This window comes from Serinus canaria, chromosome 6, assembly GCF_022539315.1.
Source record: "Serinus canaria isolate serCan28SL12 chromosome 6, serCan2020, whole genome shotgun sequence".
Classification (NCBI taxonomy): Eukaryota; Metazoa; Chordata; class Aves; order Passeriformes; family Fringillidae; genus Serinus; species Serinus canaria.
This window is the reverse complement of record NC_066320.1, coordinates 17766194-17787518: the sequence shown is the minus strand read 5'-3', so window position 1 is coordinate 17787518 and position 21325 is coordinate 17766194. Positions and strand designations below refer to the sequence as shown.

The following is a 21325-nucleotide window of genomic DNA, read 5'->3' as shown; positions in this document are numbered from 1 at the left end:
CTAGATTAGAGGAACTATCCGAGAAATACTAGTCATGATCCCAAACAACTTACTGCATATTTTTCCCACTGTAGTCCCAGACTGGCAGGAAAGCGCCTGCAGCAGGGAGACCCGGAGGGACGCAGGAGCAGCTCTGCCGCAGCCGTTCCCCGGGGTGGGGCGGGCGGGCCGGGGCGCGGAGCGGAGCTGCGGGCGCGGAGCGGAGCTGCGGGCGCGGAGCGGAGCTGCGGTCTCTCTCCATGGTGCTGAAGCGCCGCCGCCCCGGGGCTCCGTCCGCCCGAGAGCAGCACCCAGGACTCCCCAGCGCTAACTTTTAATTATGTCAGCCCCGCGTTTCAAGCATTAAAATTAAACAGACGCCGAGCTGGCGAGGGGTGGGGGATTATATATTGCTTAGTTATCTCCTTGTTTTGCAGCTGCTGGTCCTTGGGAGAAAGTTGAGTCTCGACCGGCTCAGGGTACTTTTGCTTCTATTTAAAAAGCAGCGACGTGGAGCACTTCCCCGTGCTCCATCCCGCCTTCTCCCCCTCCTGTAATACGCTGAACTTGCAGGCTTCAAACTGCTGGGGAAAGTGAGTCTTGGAGCCAAAACAGCAATGCAGCCCCCTGACTAGAGCAAGGCCTGAGAGCACCATAATGAAGTTATTATTATTTTATTAGGGGTTCTTATGATAAAACACTATCTCACTCATCTCTTCCCAACGTCAGGGAAAAAGAAAAAGGCACATCTGCCTCTGTGCAAAGGGATCCTACAGTACTGGCCCTCTGTGGATTTTAAAGCTCAGGAGGGGGAGACTGTCAGGAGAGATACAGGTAGCACCTCTAGGTTATAGCCTTCTTTTTAAGGTTACTTGGCCTAAAGCTCATGCTGCTATTTTATCAAGTGCAGTCAGATTCAGAGCATTGGTCTTTGATCTTGCATGATGCTGTAAAAGCCATCTCAATTTGTAGTATATTTTACTGCTCAGAGACTTGACTGGATGGGGAACAAATGTCTGTTGTCAAACAAAGATGTTCCTATAAGTGTGTGTAGTCATGTAAACATATATAAAACACCTGAAAACAGCCTTCTACATCTGTTACTAGTATGCTAAAATTATAAGTGAATGGATAAGATAGGATCAGATCAAATCAATTTGTATCTCAAGTAAAATTAATTTTTGCCTTGCTTTGCTAAAATAATGCTTCACAGGATGGAAGCATAACTCCAACTTGAATACACATTAGGGGAATTTCCACATCTATGCCTAATGTAAAAGACAGAGCAGGTGATATTTCTAAGGCTTATTAGTGTTTATTTAATGAGATCGCATGTACAGAATCAACTTTCCAAAGATATCATCTTTTCAATATCACTATTTCTGCACCTGTATTGCCTGTATCTATCTCCTTTGCTCCAGTATGAATGTGCTGTCTTTAAACTCCCATCAGATCTAAGAGAGCCTGTGTAGATTTGCTCGCCCTTCCTGCACAGAACATTACAATCTTTATAAAATATTAAATTTGTGTAGTCTGCCGGAGAAGCAATTGTTCCAAAATAAAATCAGCAGTCTAGACGAAACATAGACACCAGAACTTATCAACAGTTGTCTGACTTACATCTTCTGATGCATCTTGAGTGGGTCATAATACCAACTTTATTTTCAGTGGTGCATAAATTAATTACACGCATTTAATAACCAAAATATCATTATATTCCCCCTTTAATATCATAAAGGCTTTACGCCAGGGAAGCACTTAATGTGCAGGGGGCCATAACAGGCTATTATCCTTGTGTAATGCTATTACAGAACCAATTATGCGCCATTATACTTGCTTTTTTTGCAGTTTATGTGATTTGATCCAATCCCGCGTCCCTGACTTGAAAATTTCATCTGGGTACTTTAAAGTCTAATTTTCACCCGGGCTGAGGCAAGGGCCATCTCTCTCCGCTGAGCCTATGTCTCGGATGCATTTTAAAAGTAATTGCGAAGGGTCCCGCCGCATATCATTTGCAGACGGGAAGCGAGCATAAATCCAGAGACCCCTCGCTGCGAACAAAATCAAACTTTGCCGTGGTACGATCGCTTGGAAAGGCGAGGCGTGTGCAGAGCGGCCCCCCAAAACCCATCCGGCGGCAATTACCCGGCGCTCCGGCAGCGCTCGGTGCGGCGGGGCCCCCCCGGCCCGCACCCCGGGGCACCCCGGGGCTGGGGCGACACGCAGGGGGCTGCGAGCCCCGGAGCGCCAGCGCTCAGAAAATAATGGGATTGTGTTGCTGCAGTTCACATTCCTGGCGTTTGCTGAGAAATTACGGTTTTTTCTTTTCATCCTCTCCACCCCCCCTGCTCTGCACACCACGTGGGCCATTTGTAGGGCCCAATAGACCTATCCAAGTTACTCACTGTAGACAGCGCTGGAAATAATCAGATTAAGGCCAATTATGCGTGAGATTATAAAGGCAAGTGCTGAGAGGCAGAGCATGCTGTAGACAGATATAAAGACATCTGGCCACTTCCAGAACTCCACAGAGCCCTTCTGTCTCTGCAGCCAACAACTCACAGCGCCTTATTCTAAAGCCAAACACCCCCAAACCCTACCGGTGATTTTTACTTCTGTTCGGTTTAGGTATGGATTACTATATTCATGTACCTTCTGGATTTTTTTTTTGTTTGTTTGTTTTTAGTATGACTGCATATAAATATGAGTTATTTCTTGGGGTTTTTTTCCTTGCTGAGGACATTGGCTCCCAGTGTGTTGGATGCTTTAAAAAGAAGGCAGCTTTTAGGCTTTATTGCTGTTTCATTTAGGCAGAATAATTTAGATTTTCTTTTAAGCAGTTCAATCTTACCTATGAACATTTTTTTTCTTTATGTATCTATTTGCTCCATAAAGGAATATTTTAGATAGATAGATAGATAGATAGATAGATAGATAGATAGATAGATAGATAGATAGATAGATAGATAGATAGATATAAAGATATAGAAGTGGATGGATGGATGGATAGATATAGAGATGGATGGATAGATACATGGGAAAAACAAGAGAGGCACAATCTGCTATTCCGGGCAGGAAAAAAAAAAAAAGAATAACAAAGTTTTGCTGATTTTGATTACTGTTCGCCTATCATGGAGTTTTCTGTCTTTGGCTTTTTTAATTCGTTGCACAGGGTCAGACCCTCCTTGTTTTCTTCCTCTGGGATGGGCTTTAGGGTAATCAGGTGTTTTCTTCTGGCTCTTCACCTATTCTGTTCTTTCCCTCTGTGTCTTCAGATCTGCAGGAGGCACTTCGGCGGCGCGTCGCGGTGCCCGACTCGGGAGCTGGTGCGGGTCCGTCGGTGCGGGGGGTGCGCGGGAGCCCCGCGCCCCGCGGGCTGGCCCCGGTGCCGGCCGCCGTCGGGCTCGCAGCTGCGAGCAGCGGGAGCCCACCCAGCCTCAGGGCCATGTTCTACTTCCACTGCCCCCCGCAGCTCGAGGGTGAGTGTTGTCGCACAGAGATGTGTAAGTACAAGAGCTGAACTTCGTGGTGTCTGTGGGCGGGGGGTGCGCTGGGGACGGAAGGAGAAACTGTGACCGAACTTGCGCCACGACTGTCGCGTACAAATGCGTGCTGGGATAAGATGCAAATTTATAGAGAGACAACTAAATAACATCCTTTTCCTTCAGCAAATACAACCCTATCCCCCTCCCCCCTCTTGTCACAGGAATGAAAGAAGGATGGCATGACTTTTTTTTTTTTTTTTTTTTTTTTTTAATTTGATTCCTGCTGCAAAGGGCTTGGTTTTACACCCCCACCCCCGTCATTTTGCCACCTGCCTCCCCTCTGTGGATAGCGATCCCGCAGTTGAGCCTCAGGCTAAGAGAGAGATGCTTTTCTCCTCTCCCAGCACAGATGTTGGTGTCATGGCTGTAATCGGGACACTTTCAGGACGTGGTCACGCCTCCTCCCTCCAGCCAAAGGGTCCGCATAAATCTTTAATGCTATTTTGCAAACATTCTGTGCGAGGATGGGGAAAAATGAGGTACAACAGAAGAAAAAAAAAAGAGGGGGAAATAAATACTTAGGAGGATGATTTTTCTTTGTATTATTGATTAGAGACTTTTTAATTGTTATTATTGTTATTGTTGTTGTAGTTGATTTCCTTTCTAAAAATTGGCAGCCTTCAGGATTTCCCCGTGTCTCCCCCGCAGATGCCCAGGGCCCTCTGCCCTGTTCACTCCGGCTGCTGCTCGTAGTGCGCGGAGCGTCCCCGGGGTCGCGGCCGCGCAGCGCCAGCCCCTGGCGGGCTGTCCCCCCTTGCCCGAGCACTGCCGGTGCCCCGCGGCTGCACGGCGGGGAAAGCGACCCGGCCCCGTAAAATTCCCTGGCCCGGCCACCCCGCTCCTTGCACGGGCATCACCCGGCGGGAAGGGGTTTTCCCTGCGGCGGCGCGGGCAGGAAGAAGCGGTCCAGCGGTTTCATCCCGCTTCGGGGAGGGTCAGCCCCTCTTTAAGCACGGCTTCCCAGGGTCAGCGAACCCAAGCCAGTCTGTGCATCTCGGCTGGAATATTCACTCCCCAAAGTTTTGTCCGGGAGGGACAGAGGAGTTGGACTGGACAGAACAGTGAGAGGGTCCCTCTGCCAGTGCCATCGAACTCTGGGGCGGCTTTGTTTGCTTGGTTTTGGCATACAGCTTTGGAAACGTGCTCTTGTTTTTGCCTGCTTGCTTGTTTGTTTTTTTGTTTGTTTGTTTGCTGTACGTTTGTTTCTCCGGTGGCAGCGTGGAGTCGGTGCCTGTGTTTGGCGGCCCGAGACGGGGAGCGGCCCCGCAGGCTGCAGCCTCTCCCGGCTCTGTCCGGAGCCGGCCCCTAGCTCTCCCGCCTTGGGCAGCAGCTGGGCGGGGGGAAGGGGCGATCTGTCCTGCCAAAGGGTGCAAACAGTGTTGGCATCACAAGTAAAAAAATAAAAAATATGTAACTCCGTCCAAACCCCCGACCCACCACCAAACCAAAGAAGGGGGAACAGAAAAGCTCTGGGCAGCCGGGGAGGCCCGGTGCTGCAGGGAAGAGACTGCTTTCTGGGGGTCACCGGGACAGTATTTTGTTCTCTGATTAGCCTCACCCAGGCCCACACGGTGTGAGGTCTGTGCGAGGAGAGGGCTCGGGGCCATGTTTATCTTCCAAATGATGCTGCAAGATGAGTGGGGACCTCCAGCCCACGTACCGCGGAGTACCCCAGGGGCAGGTCTATGAGTAGGGTCATGGGGACACTCAGTAACACTTCTGCGGGTTCAGGTATTCTTTCTGTTCTGTGGGGGTTTCTTTTGGTTTGGTTTTGTTTGCTGGTTTGTGGGTTTTGGTTTGGAGTCCTTTTTGTTTTCTTTTTTTGGTTTGGGGTTGGTTTCTTTGGTTTTATTTTTTTGCTTTGGTTTGAGTGTTTTTTTGGTCTGTTTTGTTTTGTTTGTGTTTTCTTAGACTGTTTTGTCAGCCAGCAGAAAGGGAGTGACACATTTCTACGCGGGCTCGCACGGATAGTGTGTGATTGGGGGGAGCTACAAGGCTGGGGTCCGTTCCACGGGACGTGGTTCTCATCCCGGTGGCCCATCTGTCCTCTCCCGACCTCTGTCTGCGGACAAACCCCTGGTACTCCAGTCGGGCCCTCGAACGCCGGTCGGGGAAGGGCAGGGCGGCCTCCCCAGCTCCGCTATCGACTCCCGGCTGTTCTGCCGTGGCCGAGCCGCCGGTGCTGGGCTGCGCCGAACTCCGTGCCCACGTTCTCCTCCACAAGCCAGGGCGAGCAGACGGGGCCGGTTCGGCCGCTCCCGCGGGTGCGTGCAGAGGAGCCTGGCAGCGGCCCCGCTGCCCCCTCGGCCGGGCAGGGGCTTCCTCGGGCTCCCCCGGCAGACAGACAGGGCCTTTGCCAGCTGCTGCCCACACGCCTATGCCAAAGCTTCGTCTCTTCGTTCTTTTAAAACACAAATAGCCCGAGAAATGTTTTTTCCCGGGCCGGGGTGAGCTCCGGGCTGCAGAACCCCCCGGTGCCCGCAGCAGTCCCCGGCCTGCGGAGCTGGGGCAGCGCTGCCCGCCCGAGCGGCTCTGTGCCCCGGCCCGGTGCCCCCGGGGCACAGCGGCCCCTAACGCGGCTCTCGGCCCGCAGGCGCTGCCCCCTTCGGAGGTCACTCTGCCGGCGACTTCGACGACGGGTTCCTGCGAAGGAAGCAGCGCCGCAACCGCACCACCTTCACCTTGCAGCAGGTAGGAGCCCGCTTCTCTCTGCCCCTGGCCTCGGCACCCACTGGCCCCTGCTTGCCTGCACCATACTGGCTCCCTGCCTCCCCCATGCCTGCTCCCTGCCAGCTCCCAGCCTCCTTCCTGCACGCCCTGTGCCATGCCAACCCATCCTGCCTGCCCCGCTGCCTCAGTGGCCCCGTTTTCCTCATCCATGCCTGGCAGACACCCTGTGGGGGGGCCGGATCCTCACGGGTCTCTCACAGATCTTTGCTCTCCTTCCCTCCATCAGCTCGAGGCCCTGGAAGCTGTTTTTGCTCAAACCCACTATCCCGACGTGTTCACTCGGGAAGAGCTGGCTCTGAAAATCAACCTCACAGAGGCCAGGGTGCAGGTAAACATCCTGGGGAATTACTTATCTCGGATATTCAAACTGGCAAACTTTTTTTTAAATTTTTTTTTTTTTATTTGACATCATGACTGCAGAGTGCACATTTGGCCAAAGAACGCAAATGAAGACGATCTGTCATTTTCATGATGCACTTTAATAACATCAACATAATGTGGAATATTAGATTAGGTTGATTAATCGGTCATTCATAATTAACTAGTGATAATGTTCTACACTAATTTGTCCGCGTCTCCAAGGTACTAAATTACATCAATGCACATCCATTTCCTTGCTTTTGGAGGGGGGGCGTGGTGCAGAGAAAAGAGCTGAGACGTGATTCTCCAAAACAACTATGACCACTGTCGAGCAGTGGGGTTAGTCAACTGCAGGGAGCCCAGATGCCAGGAAGAAAGCTTCTGCACCTCTTCAACTTTTCTCCCTTTTGCCTTCTTTCTAAACACTTAATTTAGGCAGATAAAGAGCCTGCAGAGCAATTCCCACGCCTTTAATATGATCCAATAAATACCATTGGCCATGATTACTCTTTCCACTGCCACACTTTTCCAGCCCTTCCTTTCTTCCCTCTCTTTACCTTTTTCCTTGTTATTTTTTTCTTTTCTTTTTTTCCATATGTTTGTTTTTCCATATCCAGTCCATATGTATGTGTACATGCTCTGCTAAGAGAAGTAGTGCTGCAGTTGTCAGGGATGGATCCCCGTAACTCTTCAGGCATCCACAACAGAGTTGCAAACCATTTTTTGAACACGATTATGCATTCATTTTTATTTATGGGGCTTTTCTGCACAGTGTTCTTCTATTTTTTTTTTTAATTTAGGTGCTTGGGGTTAAGACTATGCAAAGATCTAATTGTAGGAAATATAATAGCTTGCCTTTTGTTCCCTAGGGTCATGTTAGTATCTCTTAAAACCCAATGGCTGAAGAGAGATAATGGAATTCACCACAGTAAATTGGGGATTGTAAACAAATTATTTCTCCTATAATCAGATTATGTGATCCTGATTATTAAATCTGAACATGAATCATTGGTCATATGCGGGCAAATTAAACTGATTATTATTTGGAAATGAAAATCTCCTTTTGCCACTGCATTGTAGGTACTGGCTTAAAAAAATAATAAAAAATGCCATTTTGGCTATTGGTGCCTAAAGACTGAACTGCAAATTGAGATAAATGGGACAATTATTGAGCATTCAGAAGTGGAAGATCATAACTTCTTCCTGAAAGGTGCAAGGGTGAGATAGGGGTGGTGACAATTGGATTGCTGAGGACTGGGGTTTAGCCTTGTTGTTGGCTATTATGCAAACAGACAATAGATGCAAGCATTTGTTTTGCCTGCTTTCATGCAGGGACATGGGGAAACACAGAGGATGGGAGATATGTTTACATTATACCCCTTGCTCATTCAAATATGATTAATGTGCTATAAAGCAGAGTCTTAATCGAAGATGATGTTGTCAAACAATAACTAAATAGGGAAATAAACGACTTCATCATGCTCTTTCCTCAGAAGCAGGCTAACTGTCAGTGCAAAGTCATTAAAATATGATAATGAAAAATAGCTCAATTAAATATTGTTATAGCTGTGACCTTCATTCAATTAAGACACAAGAAAGTGTCTGCATTTTGCTTTGCATTTAACTGCTCTAAATTTAGAATATAGATAAAATCATTATTCAATGTTTGCTGATATGTGCAATTAAAAGGCAGCTAACTAAAATGGAATTGGAGAAGGAGAAGAATAATAATAACAACAATCTCGCCTATACTTGAATTCATGTATTAAAATGTGGATTTCCTGACTTCAAGAGAGGCTTGGCATTTGCCACCTCAAACATCGTACTTTCAGCATATCAGCTCCAAGGTTAATAGAAAAAAACGTTTTTAGACAAATAGTCATCTGAAAAAAATCAAGAATATTAATATTTGTTTTGCATAGGGGGAGGAATAAAAAGGTTTGGAAATTGGTGCTCTATTCTGAATTCATAGTGTAGCCTGAGGTGGGGGCTGTTGCACGACAACATTATTAAACTGCACAATGATGTTCCAAAATTAGTACCTATCTGCTTTTGAGTCCTCTGAAAGCAGACTGGCCATGAGAGGAAGAACAGCCAGTATCAGCCCTCTCTCTCCAGAAAATGGACTGGATAAGATGGCCAGATCCACACGTTTTGACTTCTGACCTCTCTGATTCTAGCAGCAGCTGATTAAAAGACTTATATATGTTTTCATCAGGGAGCTTAGATATGTATTTAACCCTTAATTTTTGTTGTGACATGCCTTTTGAATGTCTTTAGACATTTCTGGCTTGTTTTCCAGATGCTGAAATATTACAGATACAAATGCCATCCTAAGACTCAACTAGAATAGCAATGGGGATATAAAATAAGAGGAAGATTCAGCCAAGCTACTAAATGACAGATTTCACTGGAGTAACAATTTATAATCTCTCTGCTTCACATTTGGCTAAACATGGTTTTCACCTAGGGTTGCTCTCGCACTCCAGGTGTGGTTCCAAAATCGAAGGGCTAAATGGAGAAAAACAGAGAGGGGTGCTTCTGACCAAGAGGGCTCTAAGGAAACCATGGCTGAGGTGGCACCTCCTGCAAGGAATTTAAATTCCCCTTCTCCAACAGATCAAACCAGGAATAAAAAAGAGGGTCTGGAGATCCAGCAGAGGTAAGAGTAATACATGATATCTTCTGCCTACCTGTCTGTGTGGCAAGAATGCCTAATATGTGTGTATGTGCATACAGATTTTCTGCTATGCCTTGACCTAGAGGTATCATCTTTGGAAAATGTTTCTTGTGCGATCCACTGTTCCCTGTGGAGAAGCTGAGGAGCTGGTGGCTGTGGGAGACTGATGTTGTACAGCCTGGGTCACATCTAGTTGTGTGCTGAGACACCAATGTGTTTGAGTGCATGCACAAATGGAATCAGCTGGTTCTGGTTTTCTAAGGAATTTGTCTTCTTTCCTCCATCAGCCTGAGCCGAGCAGTGGGTCCTACAGGACCTTTCTTCCCTTCCTGCCTGCCGGGGACTCTTCTCAACACAGCCACCTATGCACAAGCTTTATCCCATGTCGCCTCTCTAAAAGGTAAACGACTTTACTTTACTTGGGTGCAAGCTCAAAGAGCATCCCTTTCAAGCTGAGTGGCATGGCCCCACTGCCCTCTGTGAGGAAACCTTTAGGAAGTGGCAGACCCCTCTTTCTGTTTAGATTGGCAGTGTTTGCACTGATCGGTGCTGCACATACTGAAGTGAGTCTCCTCTAGTAGCATCATTTGTGCCAAAACTCCTCCACTTTACTCTGACGGCTACTTTTTTGTGAGGTCAGGTTTTCTCTGAAGAAGTAAGACAGGTAGGGTTTGCTCCTTTAGAGTTTTTGTTGCATATGCTTTTTTTTAAGAGTTAAATTTATTCTAATAAATTAGTTATATACATCCTTTTGCATTATGTAGTACCTGGCACCATTACTGATGCCTCATCCGCTCTTTGCATGTGGTTTCCTTTGCAGTGCATCTCTGCACAATCCAGATCTTTCTCTTCTTGGACAGTGGATCCCCTTTGAGAACTTGAATAAAGCTCGTTCCTGGGGACAGGGGAGGATACAAAGTAATTCCTCATTACCTGGGACCCCGGCTTCAGGAAGGGTACATCCCGTGTCTATACACTTTCAGTTTCCAGCAGCAGTATGCAACTTTTAAAAATAAATCACCTACTCATCCATTAGCTGTTCTTAGTCTAACAATTTATAAGACTAAGAGTGTAAGCAGGATGAATTCAATTTATAGATTTATAGGATGCAAAGCCTCATAGCAGTGCCAAGCACAAAGAGGCACATACATTTACTGTGTCCCAATGTGCTGCAAGAACTTGTGCGGAAAGTTTCTCAGTTAAAGACCCCTCACTACAAAGAAAAATGTCCTCTAATACATCTCAGTGTATTCTCTGGCATACCTCATGTTCCTTGTATTCCCAGTTAAATCAGCATTGCCCAGGTATATTCCTGGAGCAAACCTCTGGAAGTCCTGAGTTGTGTGTTAAGTCCATTGTCCTGCCCCCTGCACTCCCTTCCCTCCTGTCTTTTGGAAAAAGCTGAAGCCAGGCACACCACACAGTTACTGCTCTTTTGGTAGGTGTGGGACCCGGAATTCTGAATCAAGAAAGGACACATGGGTGTGACCTGAACCCTAAAACTTTAAGGCTTATTGTCCCCTGTAGGTGGGCAGCAGCTGTTTAGAGTGCCTGAGTCCTTTTGATCTCTGCTAGTGAACTCTTGGGGTTGCAAATTTTGACTTTTTCCATTGGGAATCCTCTCTGGAGTAGATAAGGTGAAGTTTTTCAGGCAAAAAACCTGTTCATTAATAACTGTAATCCCAGATATGTTGAAAAGTGTGGAAATATGGTTGTGTTCAGTGAATAATTTTGATGACAGTATAGGAGGCTCTTTCCTTAAAGTTTATGTTCAAACATTTTCAAATTAAATGCATCAATATGTGTTCTCACTCTTTTAATGTTTAAATGTAGCTAAATTTCTAATAAAAAATTACCCAAATAAACAAAGCCAAGCAAAATGAAATTAAAAAAATTAAAATATTGCTGTGAAGGGTTGGTATTTTTAGCTGATTGGTTTTTTTGTTTGTTTGGGGTTGGATTTTTTTGTTTTGTTTTATTTTTGTTTGTTTGTTTTTAGTTTTATTTATTTGGAAGACTTCCTATTACTCTTTTCTTTGATTTTACAGCTTAGCCAATAAATTGAGAAACTAATAGTTTGCTCTTTTTTGCTTGATTGAAGATTTACAGCATAGGGGCAGAAAAAGTTCTATTCCTGAATCTTTTGTAGATATTAAATAGTCAGTTGCCCAGACTAAGAGGCAATGTCTCTGAAAGAACTGTCCCAAATGTAAATAGAGATTTTTTTATTGATACAGTTTGTATAGGAATGGTCAGTTATCAGATGCCTGGTGAATGTTGTCAGTTACATATGCAGCTCATTCCTGAAATGTCTGTTTTATATTTCTGCCTGGCACTAGAAATCTCCAGGTACATGCAAGGGAACTAGGATAAAGTAGTATATTTTGATTTTATGAAATGCAGTTACAGATTTGCACATCTGTGTATGCACCGCCCAGGAGCTGTGTGTGCCTGTCAGGGTATTGCTGTCCTGGCAAGGGACTGGGATTCAGAGCTGCTGCTTTGAGGAGAGCTCTTCTGCTGCTGCTGCCAGCTCTGCTGCTAGGTCTTAGTAATGTCAAATTCTGGCTTTGGAGTTGAGGGGGAAGGACTTATCTTTATATGAGGGACCAAATCTGATATATACAAGCAGAGAATAATTGTTACATCTCTCTTGTATTGATATATGGTGTATTGTGTCCTCCTTGCTTGGCTCATCTCCACAAGTTTCTCTTTCCCCATTTCTTCAAGAGTAATTCACTTGGGCTAGAGTAGGGCTGTGCACAGCAGTCACTGAGTTTTGGTCCTGTTAACTGGTGACCTGGGCAACCTCTAGACCTTCTGAGTGGACCAAAGATATCACAGGCCTAATGCACAGTTAGCTTTTCTTTGGTATGGAAACTCCAGGTAAATGATGTTTTATCTAAACCAGTGCATTTGAGAGCACAACCAAACTCATGTGTCAGTCTGGAGGAAAAGATAATGATTGTGAGAAGGAAGGAAAGGATAGGGAGAGACACAGTGTTCACAAACCTTAATGTGACAGTCTTTGTCATATGCTTGGTTCAGTTTGACTCTCTTTTCATTTCTGTTTGAGACAGGAGCTGTGTGTTCGTAGGCAATAGTATATGTCCTTATATATCTTAATTAAGGGACCTAAGCCTCTCCCTTGAAAATCTAGTTGCACTTTGCTGCAGAAATGATGCCAGAATCCTGCCACAGTCCGTCTGGAGACATAGGACTTTATGTCACACAGATCCCATAAAACTCAGCCCAGGGCATGAAGTTATGAGCTGCTTGTATTTGGGATTGTTTGGATAAGGGAAAACCCAGCAAGGAGAAAGGTTTTCCAAAATTTTGCAAGTTTTATTGAAGAGTGAAATGCTTGAAGGGTCTTCCCAGTATTTTTCTTGCGCCAGCCTTGCTTTGAAATTACCAGGAATTCTCTGTGCTTTTGAGAGCAAAATAGTTGCTCCAGAATCAAAGCATTATTTCACTGAGAGGATGCATGCTTTCTTCTATACAAGTGTCAAACTGAATGCAGCTCCTCTATGTGGATCATGCAAACAGATATATATTCCCACCATTGGGAGAGCAATCCTGGCCAGTAAAGGGAATCACATTCTTTAGTATAGCCATAAAAATTGCCTGCAAAAAAATGAGTGCCCTCAGCACATCAGGTTCTACTAGGAAGTGTAGGTTGTTTTCTTATTCTTTTGAGGAGACAAGATGTGTTTTGTTGGACTTGTGAGACAACACTTTGCTGGTGTTGGTGAATAATATTTGACTGATGCTTTAGAAGGAGACAAAATCAATACAGTGAATAAGAAGTGATGATGGTGATGTTAGTAATTAATAATTATTTTATGCTCTCAGGGACTATTTTTATTATGTCATCTGAGAGTTCTTCATCTTTAGTAAAAAAACCCAATACCTCTCTTTCTCTGACTTTGCTTGGCTCCAGACCCAGGTCTCCAAAGCTACATAAAGTGCTTAGGCCACAAGGTTCTGGGATGTAATTTATTGTAAATGGATGTAACAGCTGAGAGTGAAGCTGGGCTACAAGAGATAGGAAATCTTAAGACAGTTTCATCTGGGGCAGGTACTAAGACTGCAACTTTGCTTTTGGAAAGACTGTCAAGTGCTTGTTAGGTTTGCCTCATGTGGCTCTGGACCTCCCATGTGCCATTTCTAGGATATGGGGATATTGCTGGAGCATGAGACCAGGTCTGCTCTTATGAATGAGAAGAAAGCTATTTTCCCTAAGCACTATGCCCCATGAACTCTGCTGTCTCTGAAACTGAGATTTTTTTTTTCCATCAAGGTGAGGATATTGGCACCACAGGATGTTCTCTTAATAAAATGGGATGGCTATACTAAGCAAAGAAAACTGTTAGTCAGAATATAGACTTTTCCAGAGAAGAGTATATTATCACCAGACAGTTTTTCTCTGTTTCTATAGAATATTCTCTGTCCAATAATACAACAGACCTTTTCCTGTCTCCTGTCTCTCTGAAGTTTAGCACATTGAAGGCTGTACTCACTAGCAAACATCTGCTAACTACTGTATCATCTCCCTATGTACTATTCTGTCAGGAAATACAATTCCTCGTTTGAAAAATTAGCACAATGTCATAATTTCTGGGGTATAGATTGGTTCCTACTTCAGGGGTTTAGTACTTCACCACTAGCCATAATGAGGAAAAAGGTTGACTCACAGAGATGAAATTTCTGATGTTCATTACACTCTGAAATCGCCCTGATTTGACAATTATGCTACTTCATTGTGGTGATTTCGACAGTTCCATGCTCTTCTAAGATGAAACACTTACTGTAAGCCAGGCATCTGCAGTCCATTTAGTAGATTTAATTGCAGACCTCAAAGATGAAGGGAAAATACTTGTTTTATTTATGGGCTGTATAACTATAGAGTCATCTGGAGAAGCTAGTGTTCTGTGCAGAGAGAGACCTCAAAGTACCTTCTTAATGGATGACAGCATGAATGCAATTCATTAATGCAGAAGATGTTATTAATGGGTGTAAACAAGAATCTCCGTTTTCCAGCGGATGTGTTCTACCGTTCTGGTGGCTGAGGCCAAGAGTGTGTCTGGTACGTTCCTCTGAAATTTCCCCAGACCCATGATGAGTGAAGTGTATGAGGAGAGAAATAATTACACTTGCCAGGGAATTACTTTCATAATTCACCCACAGCTCTTCTCTGTGCAAGTTATAGCTCAGTTGGTTTTCACAGCACCCCCACACCACGGAGAGAGAAGCACGATTGTATTATGCACATCCAAATGGGTATTGCAGGCCACTGTTGATTAGGCTCTTTTATGGTTTGCTGCTGCTGTGGTTGCTGTTCATATTAGGGAGGCTTAATTGCAGTATCCAGGAAAAAAAAACCTAAAACATAACTAGAACTGCCCATCCATTACATTTCAATTTCTATTATGGAAAGATGGAGGGAATTTGCTCAGTTCTGTTGGGCAATTCCCATTGCCAAGGCCATGAAAGAAGTGTTAAAGGACCTAACTCACCCTTGAACTGGTGTTTACTGCACTGAAGCTCCACTGTTTCCTGTAAGACTGGGGAACGGGAATCAAACTCTTGGGGTCTTTTATTTTCAGTGTCATCCTTGATTATGGATTTACTGACTTTTCTGATGTAACACTGCCAATATATTAAGTGGGTTTGCTTGGCATTTTTCTTAGTTTATCTGCCACTCTGACTTCAGACAATCTAAAACTTTTCTTTAGTTTGCTGCAGATGCATGCACATTGAGAAAATTATTTTGATTCCCATATCACAGGTCCCCAGCTCTAGCACTGCCCTACCTCGCAGGTAGAGATTTTTGGGCTTTTTCACTAGGAAATACACAGGTACTTGGAGCCCTAAGAGCATGGGTAGGAAATAGGTGCTGTCTTGTTCCTCCAGGACAAATCTTGATTTGTGGAACTTGGCTGGGCAGGGGTTCCTGTTGATGAGGTTGCCAAGCTGACAGTATTCAAAGGACAGGTTCTGTTCTCCCAGCTTTTTTGTGGGCTTTGCTGCCAGCCTTCCTGCCCTAACAGGCAAGTAGTCCTGGCTTCTGAATTTTTTTTTTTTTTTTTGAGAGTACTATTGGCACAAATAAAGGAGGATGAAATCCTCCAGTTCCATTGTTATTTCAACAAAAAGGCTCCTGATGATGGGACATCTGAGTCAGATTACCAGCTCTCTGTTGTTTCCACTGGGCATAGAGGGGTCACAGCCAAGGAGATGTGAAATTATAACATTTGGATTCTGCTGTCACCTCTGAAGTGCTCTTCCAGCCTCTGAGCAGCACAGGGTACACCTTCCACATTTAACCAGCTTCTCAACAGGAGAAAGCATCTAGTATAATTCCAGCAGCCTTGAGGCTACCCCAAATTAAACTGGGACCATCTGATGCTTCTCCATTTCAGGACTGAGTTCATGCTTTTCTTGTTCTGAACTTCCTGATTCAGAGCTTAAGAAGATTTGGATAAAGCTACTTTTCTGTTTCCTACTTTTGACTCAGGCTTTAATTGACAGAATGTTGGTGTCATCTGTGAAGTACAAGAGGGAGCTCCCATTGAATCAGTTCCCACTGGTAATCAACACTATGAACTTGATGTTGTTGTTGACCTTCCAATCCTTATGAAAGGGATTAGAGCTGAAGAAAACCAATGTGACAACTATGAGAAGATAACAATAATTAAATCAAACATAATATTTTCTCTGAAAATTAAGCATCATGCATTGATATATGAGGGCTTTAAATGGGATTTTTTCTCTCCTTCCCTCCATGTCAGGTAGTAATTCAGCTATCCATATCAAATGCTGATATGCACAAATAATGAAAGAGGAAAGGAATGTGGAGTTTGTCTTTTGGAAAGACTACCTATTAAATTCTTTAAGCCCTTGACTTGAAATGCAAAATGCATATTTAAAAATTTATATTGATGTTTATGTATCAGCGTGTGCCCCACTCCTATCCCTCTCTTCCCACCTTAAACTGAACCACAGAACTGCACAAAAGAGTCCACAACGAAAAGTGTAGATCAAATATTGTTACAATTTAAATGTGATGTTGGCAGAGACAAGACAAAACTAATTTAATTTTTCCTGTCAGTCTCTGTAGTAGATCAATTAAACTGCCAAGTGGATCAAATATTTCAGACTGTATTTATTACATTAAGTATTTATGTTCGGGCTGGGCATTTAAAGTATGATCTCATATAGGAATAGAAGGAGGTTCAGATCAATCCAGCAGAATTTGCTGTAAGTTAATGGAAATCTTATTGTGTATTTTAATTTTGTGTACAGAAGGCAGTAAGTTTCTGAAAGAAAGCAAACAGTACCCTGTCCATATTGCAGCAACTCGATACAAATCCTGATAAACTAATCTCAGATTGTCACAGGTGTTGGTGGGGGTTGCATCAAGATCTAGGGCTGATGGCTGAACCCTCACTGATTTTGAGGGGAGATGGATGTCTGAAGTCCTCTGAAGATTTGAAATAAGTAGGAACAGTTCTTTCCTTTCCCACTGTGGGCTAAGGGCTACTGCAATAAGGTATTAAAAACTTCTGCTGCCTTCTATGCATGGATGCCTGTGTCTTGGTCATTGTCACTTTTCAGGAGATTGTGGGCTGACTGATGGGAAGGTGGAGACCTTGGACTCCTCAGTGTCCCACTGTTTGCCTTGGCTTTGTGCTGGCAAAGTCCAGTACATTTCACTGGACTTATTATCTGCAGATTCAGATGATTGGTAGAGTAGCGAGACTGAGGTAGAGTCAATCTTCTTTACAACATACATTAAAAAGGAACAGGACTAAATCCTTTTCTCCTCTATTCCAGCTGGACCCTGGAGCAAATGATGTTCTTTACTTTACTTTTTTTCATGTGTGAGCTGTTTGCAAGTATTTTAACCTCAGTGGAAATGAAAGGAATGGTTTATGGGTGAATTATTGTTAGAGATAGCTTTGTTTCCACCACAGGTAACTGCACCCTCAGGTTGCAGAGACACTAGGTAATATCAGGGCAAATTATTAAGCAAAGATCTTAGGCTGGTACTGAATACTGATAAATATTTTATTCATCTAACAATGGAATGAAAATTATTCTTAGGGAATGGAGCCGATTCCTGCTTTTTTGAAAAGGGGAAGACTGCTTTCCACTTCTCCCCACCTCCCACTAAGCACTGCCTGTGCCCAGTCCTGCATTAGGCACTGCAGGGCAGCCCTCCCCTCAGCCTGGGAGCTCTGTTTGAAAGCCTCATTCAGTTTGTGTTAGAAAGCAGCAGTGCAAAGGCAGTTGATGCTCCTGCAGGCCTCCCAGATCCCCTGTCTCTGAGCAGAGTCTGAAAACAGTGGGACATGGTGCAAAAGACCTGCTGCAAACTGCAGGGACTCTGTAGGGCCTCTCCTCCCTCTTGTTAAGACAGTGGCTGTGATTCAATGGGGCAAAAAATTACTTTACGAGTGTGGCTGGTGGTGGCAAAAACTCTAAGTTGTAACAACTAACAACTCTTAAGTTGTTACTGAGTAGATTTTATTATAAACCCTCCTTCTGACCTGCTCAAAACAGCCACAGAATTCAAGACTGAGCTTCCTAGAGCTAAAATCAAAAGAAGCAGAAGATTTTAGTCAAGGGCTGAAACTTGATTGTGCTTAAATGCCTGGACCCATGAAAATGTTGGTCTGCTGATCATATGCTTTATCAGAGAAGTATTACAAGAGAAAAGGGTTCTTTCCATTTATATTTATAAGCTGTCCTTTATAGATGCAAGGAATACTTTTTCCTGAATGTTACTGGCAACCACAAATCTCTGACAATTGCTGTGGAGAAGTCTTGCCAGCATCTTAAAAACAAACAACTGTCTGCCTTCATTCCTAGCAGATGGGTGCTGACCCGTTGCTACCAAGAACAGAAGTGTAAAACTCTGTAGGTTATTAGTTCCATCACTTAGTCATGAGCCATTTAACTCAAATATTAACTGCAGAAATTAAAGCAAGTCCTTGGCTTGGAAAGATCAGGGGAAGATACTGCATCGTGTCAGGATGTGTGGGTGCCAGTAGTTGGCTGGGCTGTTTCTTGTTGAAAGGTGGCATATCAGCAAAAGACAGGCTTTTGCCAGGGGTGTACATGAGGATGTGGAGTTGGTGTGGCCTCTAAGACCCCTGGAAACATGGTGTCTGTTTTTTTAACCAAAGAGTTAATACAAGAAATAGCTCAGCCATCCCACCCTGCCTCCCCATCCTACCCCTCTGTCACATCCTCCATCATTCAATAGATGCCTCTAAGCTGAGTACCAGCATGGGTTTTTGGATGGACTGCATGTCCTGCCCAGTGATCAACCTACACTTCCAGGTGTGCTTGTTTGGGAACTGGCCCAATCTCCAGCATTACCAAAGAGAAACCAGAGGAAGAGCCTCAGGAAAGCAGCTGGACTGCCTCTGTCAGTGGGTTGCAGGGAAGGTTTTGGCTCCAAAAGAGAGTATCGCTTCATACGTGCTGCAGTGTTTCCTTGCCTGCTTGGAACAGCCACATGTCTCAAATGATGGGGTAGAGATGCTCTGGCCCATCTCTCCTGATGGGACTCTAAAGCTCTATCACAGCAGCAACTTCAGGTAGCTTTGGCTCACTTCTGAGGCCGTTCTCTTTGAGGTGTCACCCTGAAGCAGTACAGACACTGAGTGGGTAAAGGTAGAATGGACTCTTGCAGGTAGAAATGGCGCCAGTAGTTGAGATAGGAGAAGGTCATCATAATGAGTGGAATATTTTCACCTTTCTCTCTGCTGTAATCTTTCAGGCAAAGATAAGTGACAGAACCCCTATGCTCACTCACCAAACGCTGCTGCCTACATAGATCAGGCTCAGGGCAGATGGAGGGCAGGGGACACCTCCAGCATGGGGCTGATGGCAGCCACAGAACAGCAGCTTGATATGAGAGGAGGGACTGAGCTGAGCCTTGCTTACGAGGAAATCTCATGTGTGACCTGAACTTCACTGTGTGATCTGATCTGCTGCTCACTTCTGTCTCTACTTCCCTCTTGCACTCTGTTTGTCACCCTGGATGACTCACAGTGTAAGATCCTTCTCACAGAAGGATCAGCAGAACAGGATATGGGTTTTCTAGCCCTAGTGATCCAGAGGACACCTGTGTACTCACTGAAGGTCAATGTACCCACTAAAGGTCAACCCCATCTCTGTCCTCTTCAGACTGACCATGGAGGGAACAGATGTTTTCCATGACCTTCCCCAGCAGTGACGGTGCCTTCTTTCCTTCCTCCCCAGGGAGCCCGCTGTGCTCGTGCTGCGTTCCAGACCCCATGGGCCTCTCCTTCCTGCCCACCTACGGCTGCCAAAGCAACCGCACGGCCAGCGTGGCCGCGCTGCGCATGAAGGCGCGCGAGCACTCGGAGGCCGTGCTGCAGTCTGCCAACCTGCTGCCCACCGCCAGCAGCAGCCCCACGCCTCCCGCCAAGCCCGGCCCCGAGGGCGGCCAGGACAAGCAGCCCCCTGTGCCCAAGGAGCACATGGAAGGCGAGAAGAGCGTATGAGAGCGGGGTGGTGCTGGCCCCTCGGCTCAGGGCAGCGACCTGCCGCCGGCACCCTGCCCTGCCCTGCCACGGGGTGAACTGCAGTGTGCCCGTGCCCAGGGGGACGTCATGGGGCCACCAGGGACCCGCACAGCTGAGAGGCCTCTTTGGCTGCATTTCATGCACCCTTGCTTTTCTTGTGTCGCTGTAGGTTCATTTCCCTGATTTATCGGCACTATCTGTGTTTGGAAACTTCGTTGAAACTGTTTTTATTCCCCCCTTGCCCCATACATCCCAGGGACACTGAAAAGATCCTGGCTTGCTCCTGCACATCTCAACTTCCCATCCTGTGTGAAATGGATGGTTGGAAGCAGCATATCACTTCCAGATGTGTGTTCTGGGGGAAAGAGATGTACCCAGGCCCCACCCAGTTACTCCACCGCTCACAACAGAGGGCAAGGAATATCCAGGTATATCCCAGTTTGGCCTGCTATTTTCTGAAAGCATTTGACTTCGACCAAACCTATCCCAGGCAATCCAGATGTAAGAGAAGCAGAAAATAGAACAAAAATCTTCATAATTTTTCTTCTTTTTTCTTTTCTCTGAAAGTGAAACTTCTCATGCATAGATTACTGAAAAATTGCTGAGATGAGTTTACTTGTGACTAAAATTCTTGCACTAGCCTCTGTGTGAACATTAATGAATTACTCTTGCCATTCGCTGCATTAGACATGAAAAACACAGGACTTCAGAGTGGCATTCACAGCTTCAAACAGTAATGCTGGTATTTGATGGAAAGTGAATTGTCTCTAGATCTGCACAAAGCTTGGGGTATTTTGACATCACTGTCTTGAAAAAAGAGACTGGAAGACAAAAATAATCCCTCGTTGCAAGACTGCAAATATGTTTTTCCATGTTTTATGTTTATTAAGGAGGAAATAAAGCTTGGAAGGATATTCCTTTATGCCATCCAAATTTACACTATTCCATTTACCGAAAGATTGTTGTAATGAATCTTGATATGAAAAGATACTAATTATTATAGATTGGGAACAGTGCAAAGGAGAAATTGATGCCTTAGTAAACTTAGTCTTATCTCTCACCCAAACCTCCCCAAAGCAAAGCAATCTTAGATCTGAAGAGCAGTCGTTTTAATCTCACTTTTTTTTCCATGGGAACTGTACGTGAAGATTTAAACTTAGTAACATGGACTTGAATTTTCCAGGTTCCATTTGCAGATTCCTTAGGCTTGTCCACAGGTGTCCCTGGAGAACAGGCTGAAACCACTTTTCTGAGATTTTGATCAAGTAACATGGAGGCTAGTGGAAGGATTGCTGTCACCTCTGATCCTGAACATTGTGCTGTGGACCTCGTGAAATGTGCTGAGCACAGGGTTCGTTTGGCTGTTCACAGGATCCAGGCTTGGGGATGTGCTTGGAAAGGCATTCCTGAGTAAGGCTGGCAGCAGAATTTTATCTCCTCTATGTAAGTGATTTCAGCCCATGAAT

The 21325-nt window shown here is 45.1% G+C and overlaps 1 protein-coding gene across 1 annotated transcript; it reads left to right on the top strand.

The window, feature by feature from the left end:
- The first annotated feature begins 3424 nt into the window (after positions 1-3424).
- Positions 3425-20249, top strand: DRGX (dorsal root ganglia homeobox). The gene is made up of 6 exons (XM_009087325.3): positions 3425-3458; positions 6118-6215; positions 6481-6582; positions 9104-9276; positions 9582-9694; positions 19573-20249. Exons 1-6 carry the CDS (start codon positions 3425-3427, stop codon positions 19836-19838), a joined length of 786 nt encoding a protein of 261 aa, XP_009085573.2. The 3' UTR covers positions 19839-20249.
- The last annotated feature ends 1076 nt before the right edge of the window (positions 20250-21325 follow it).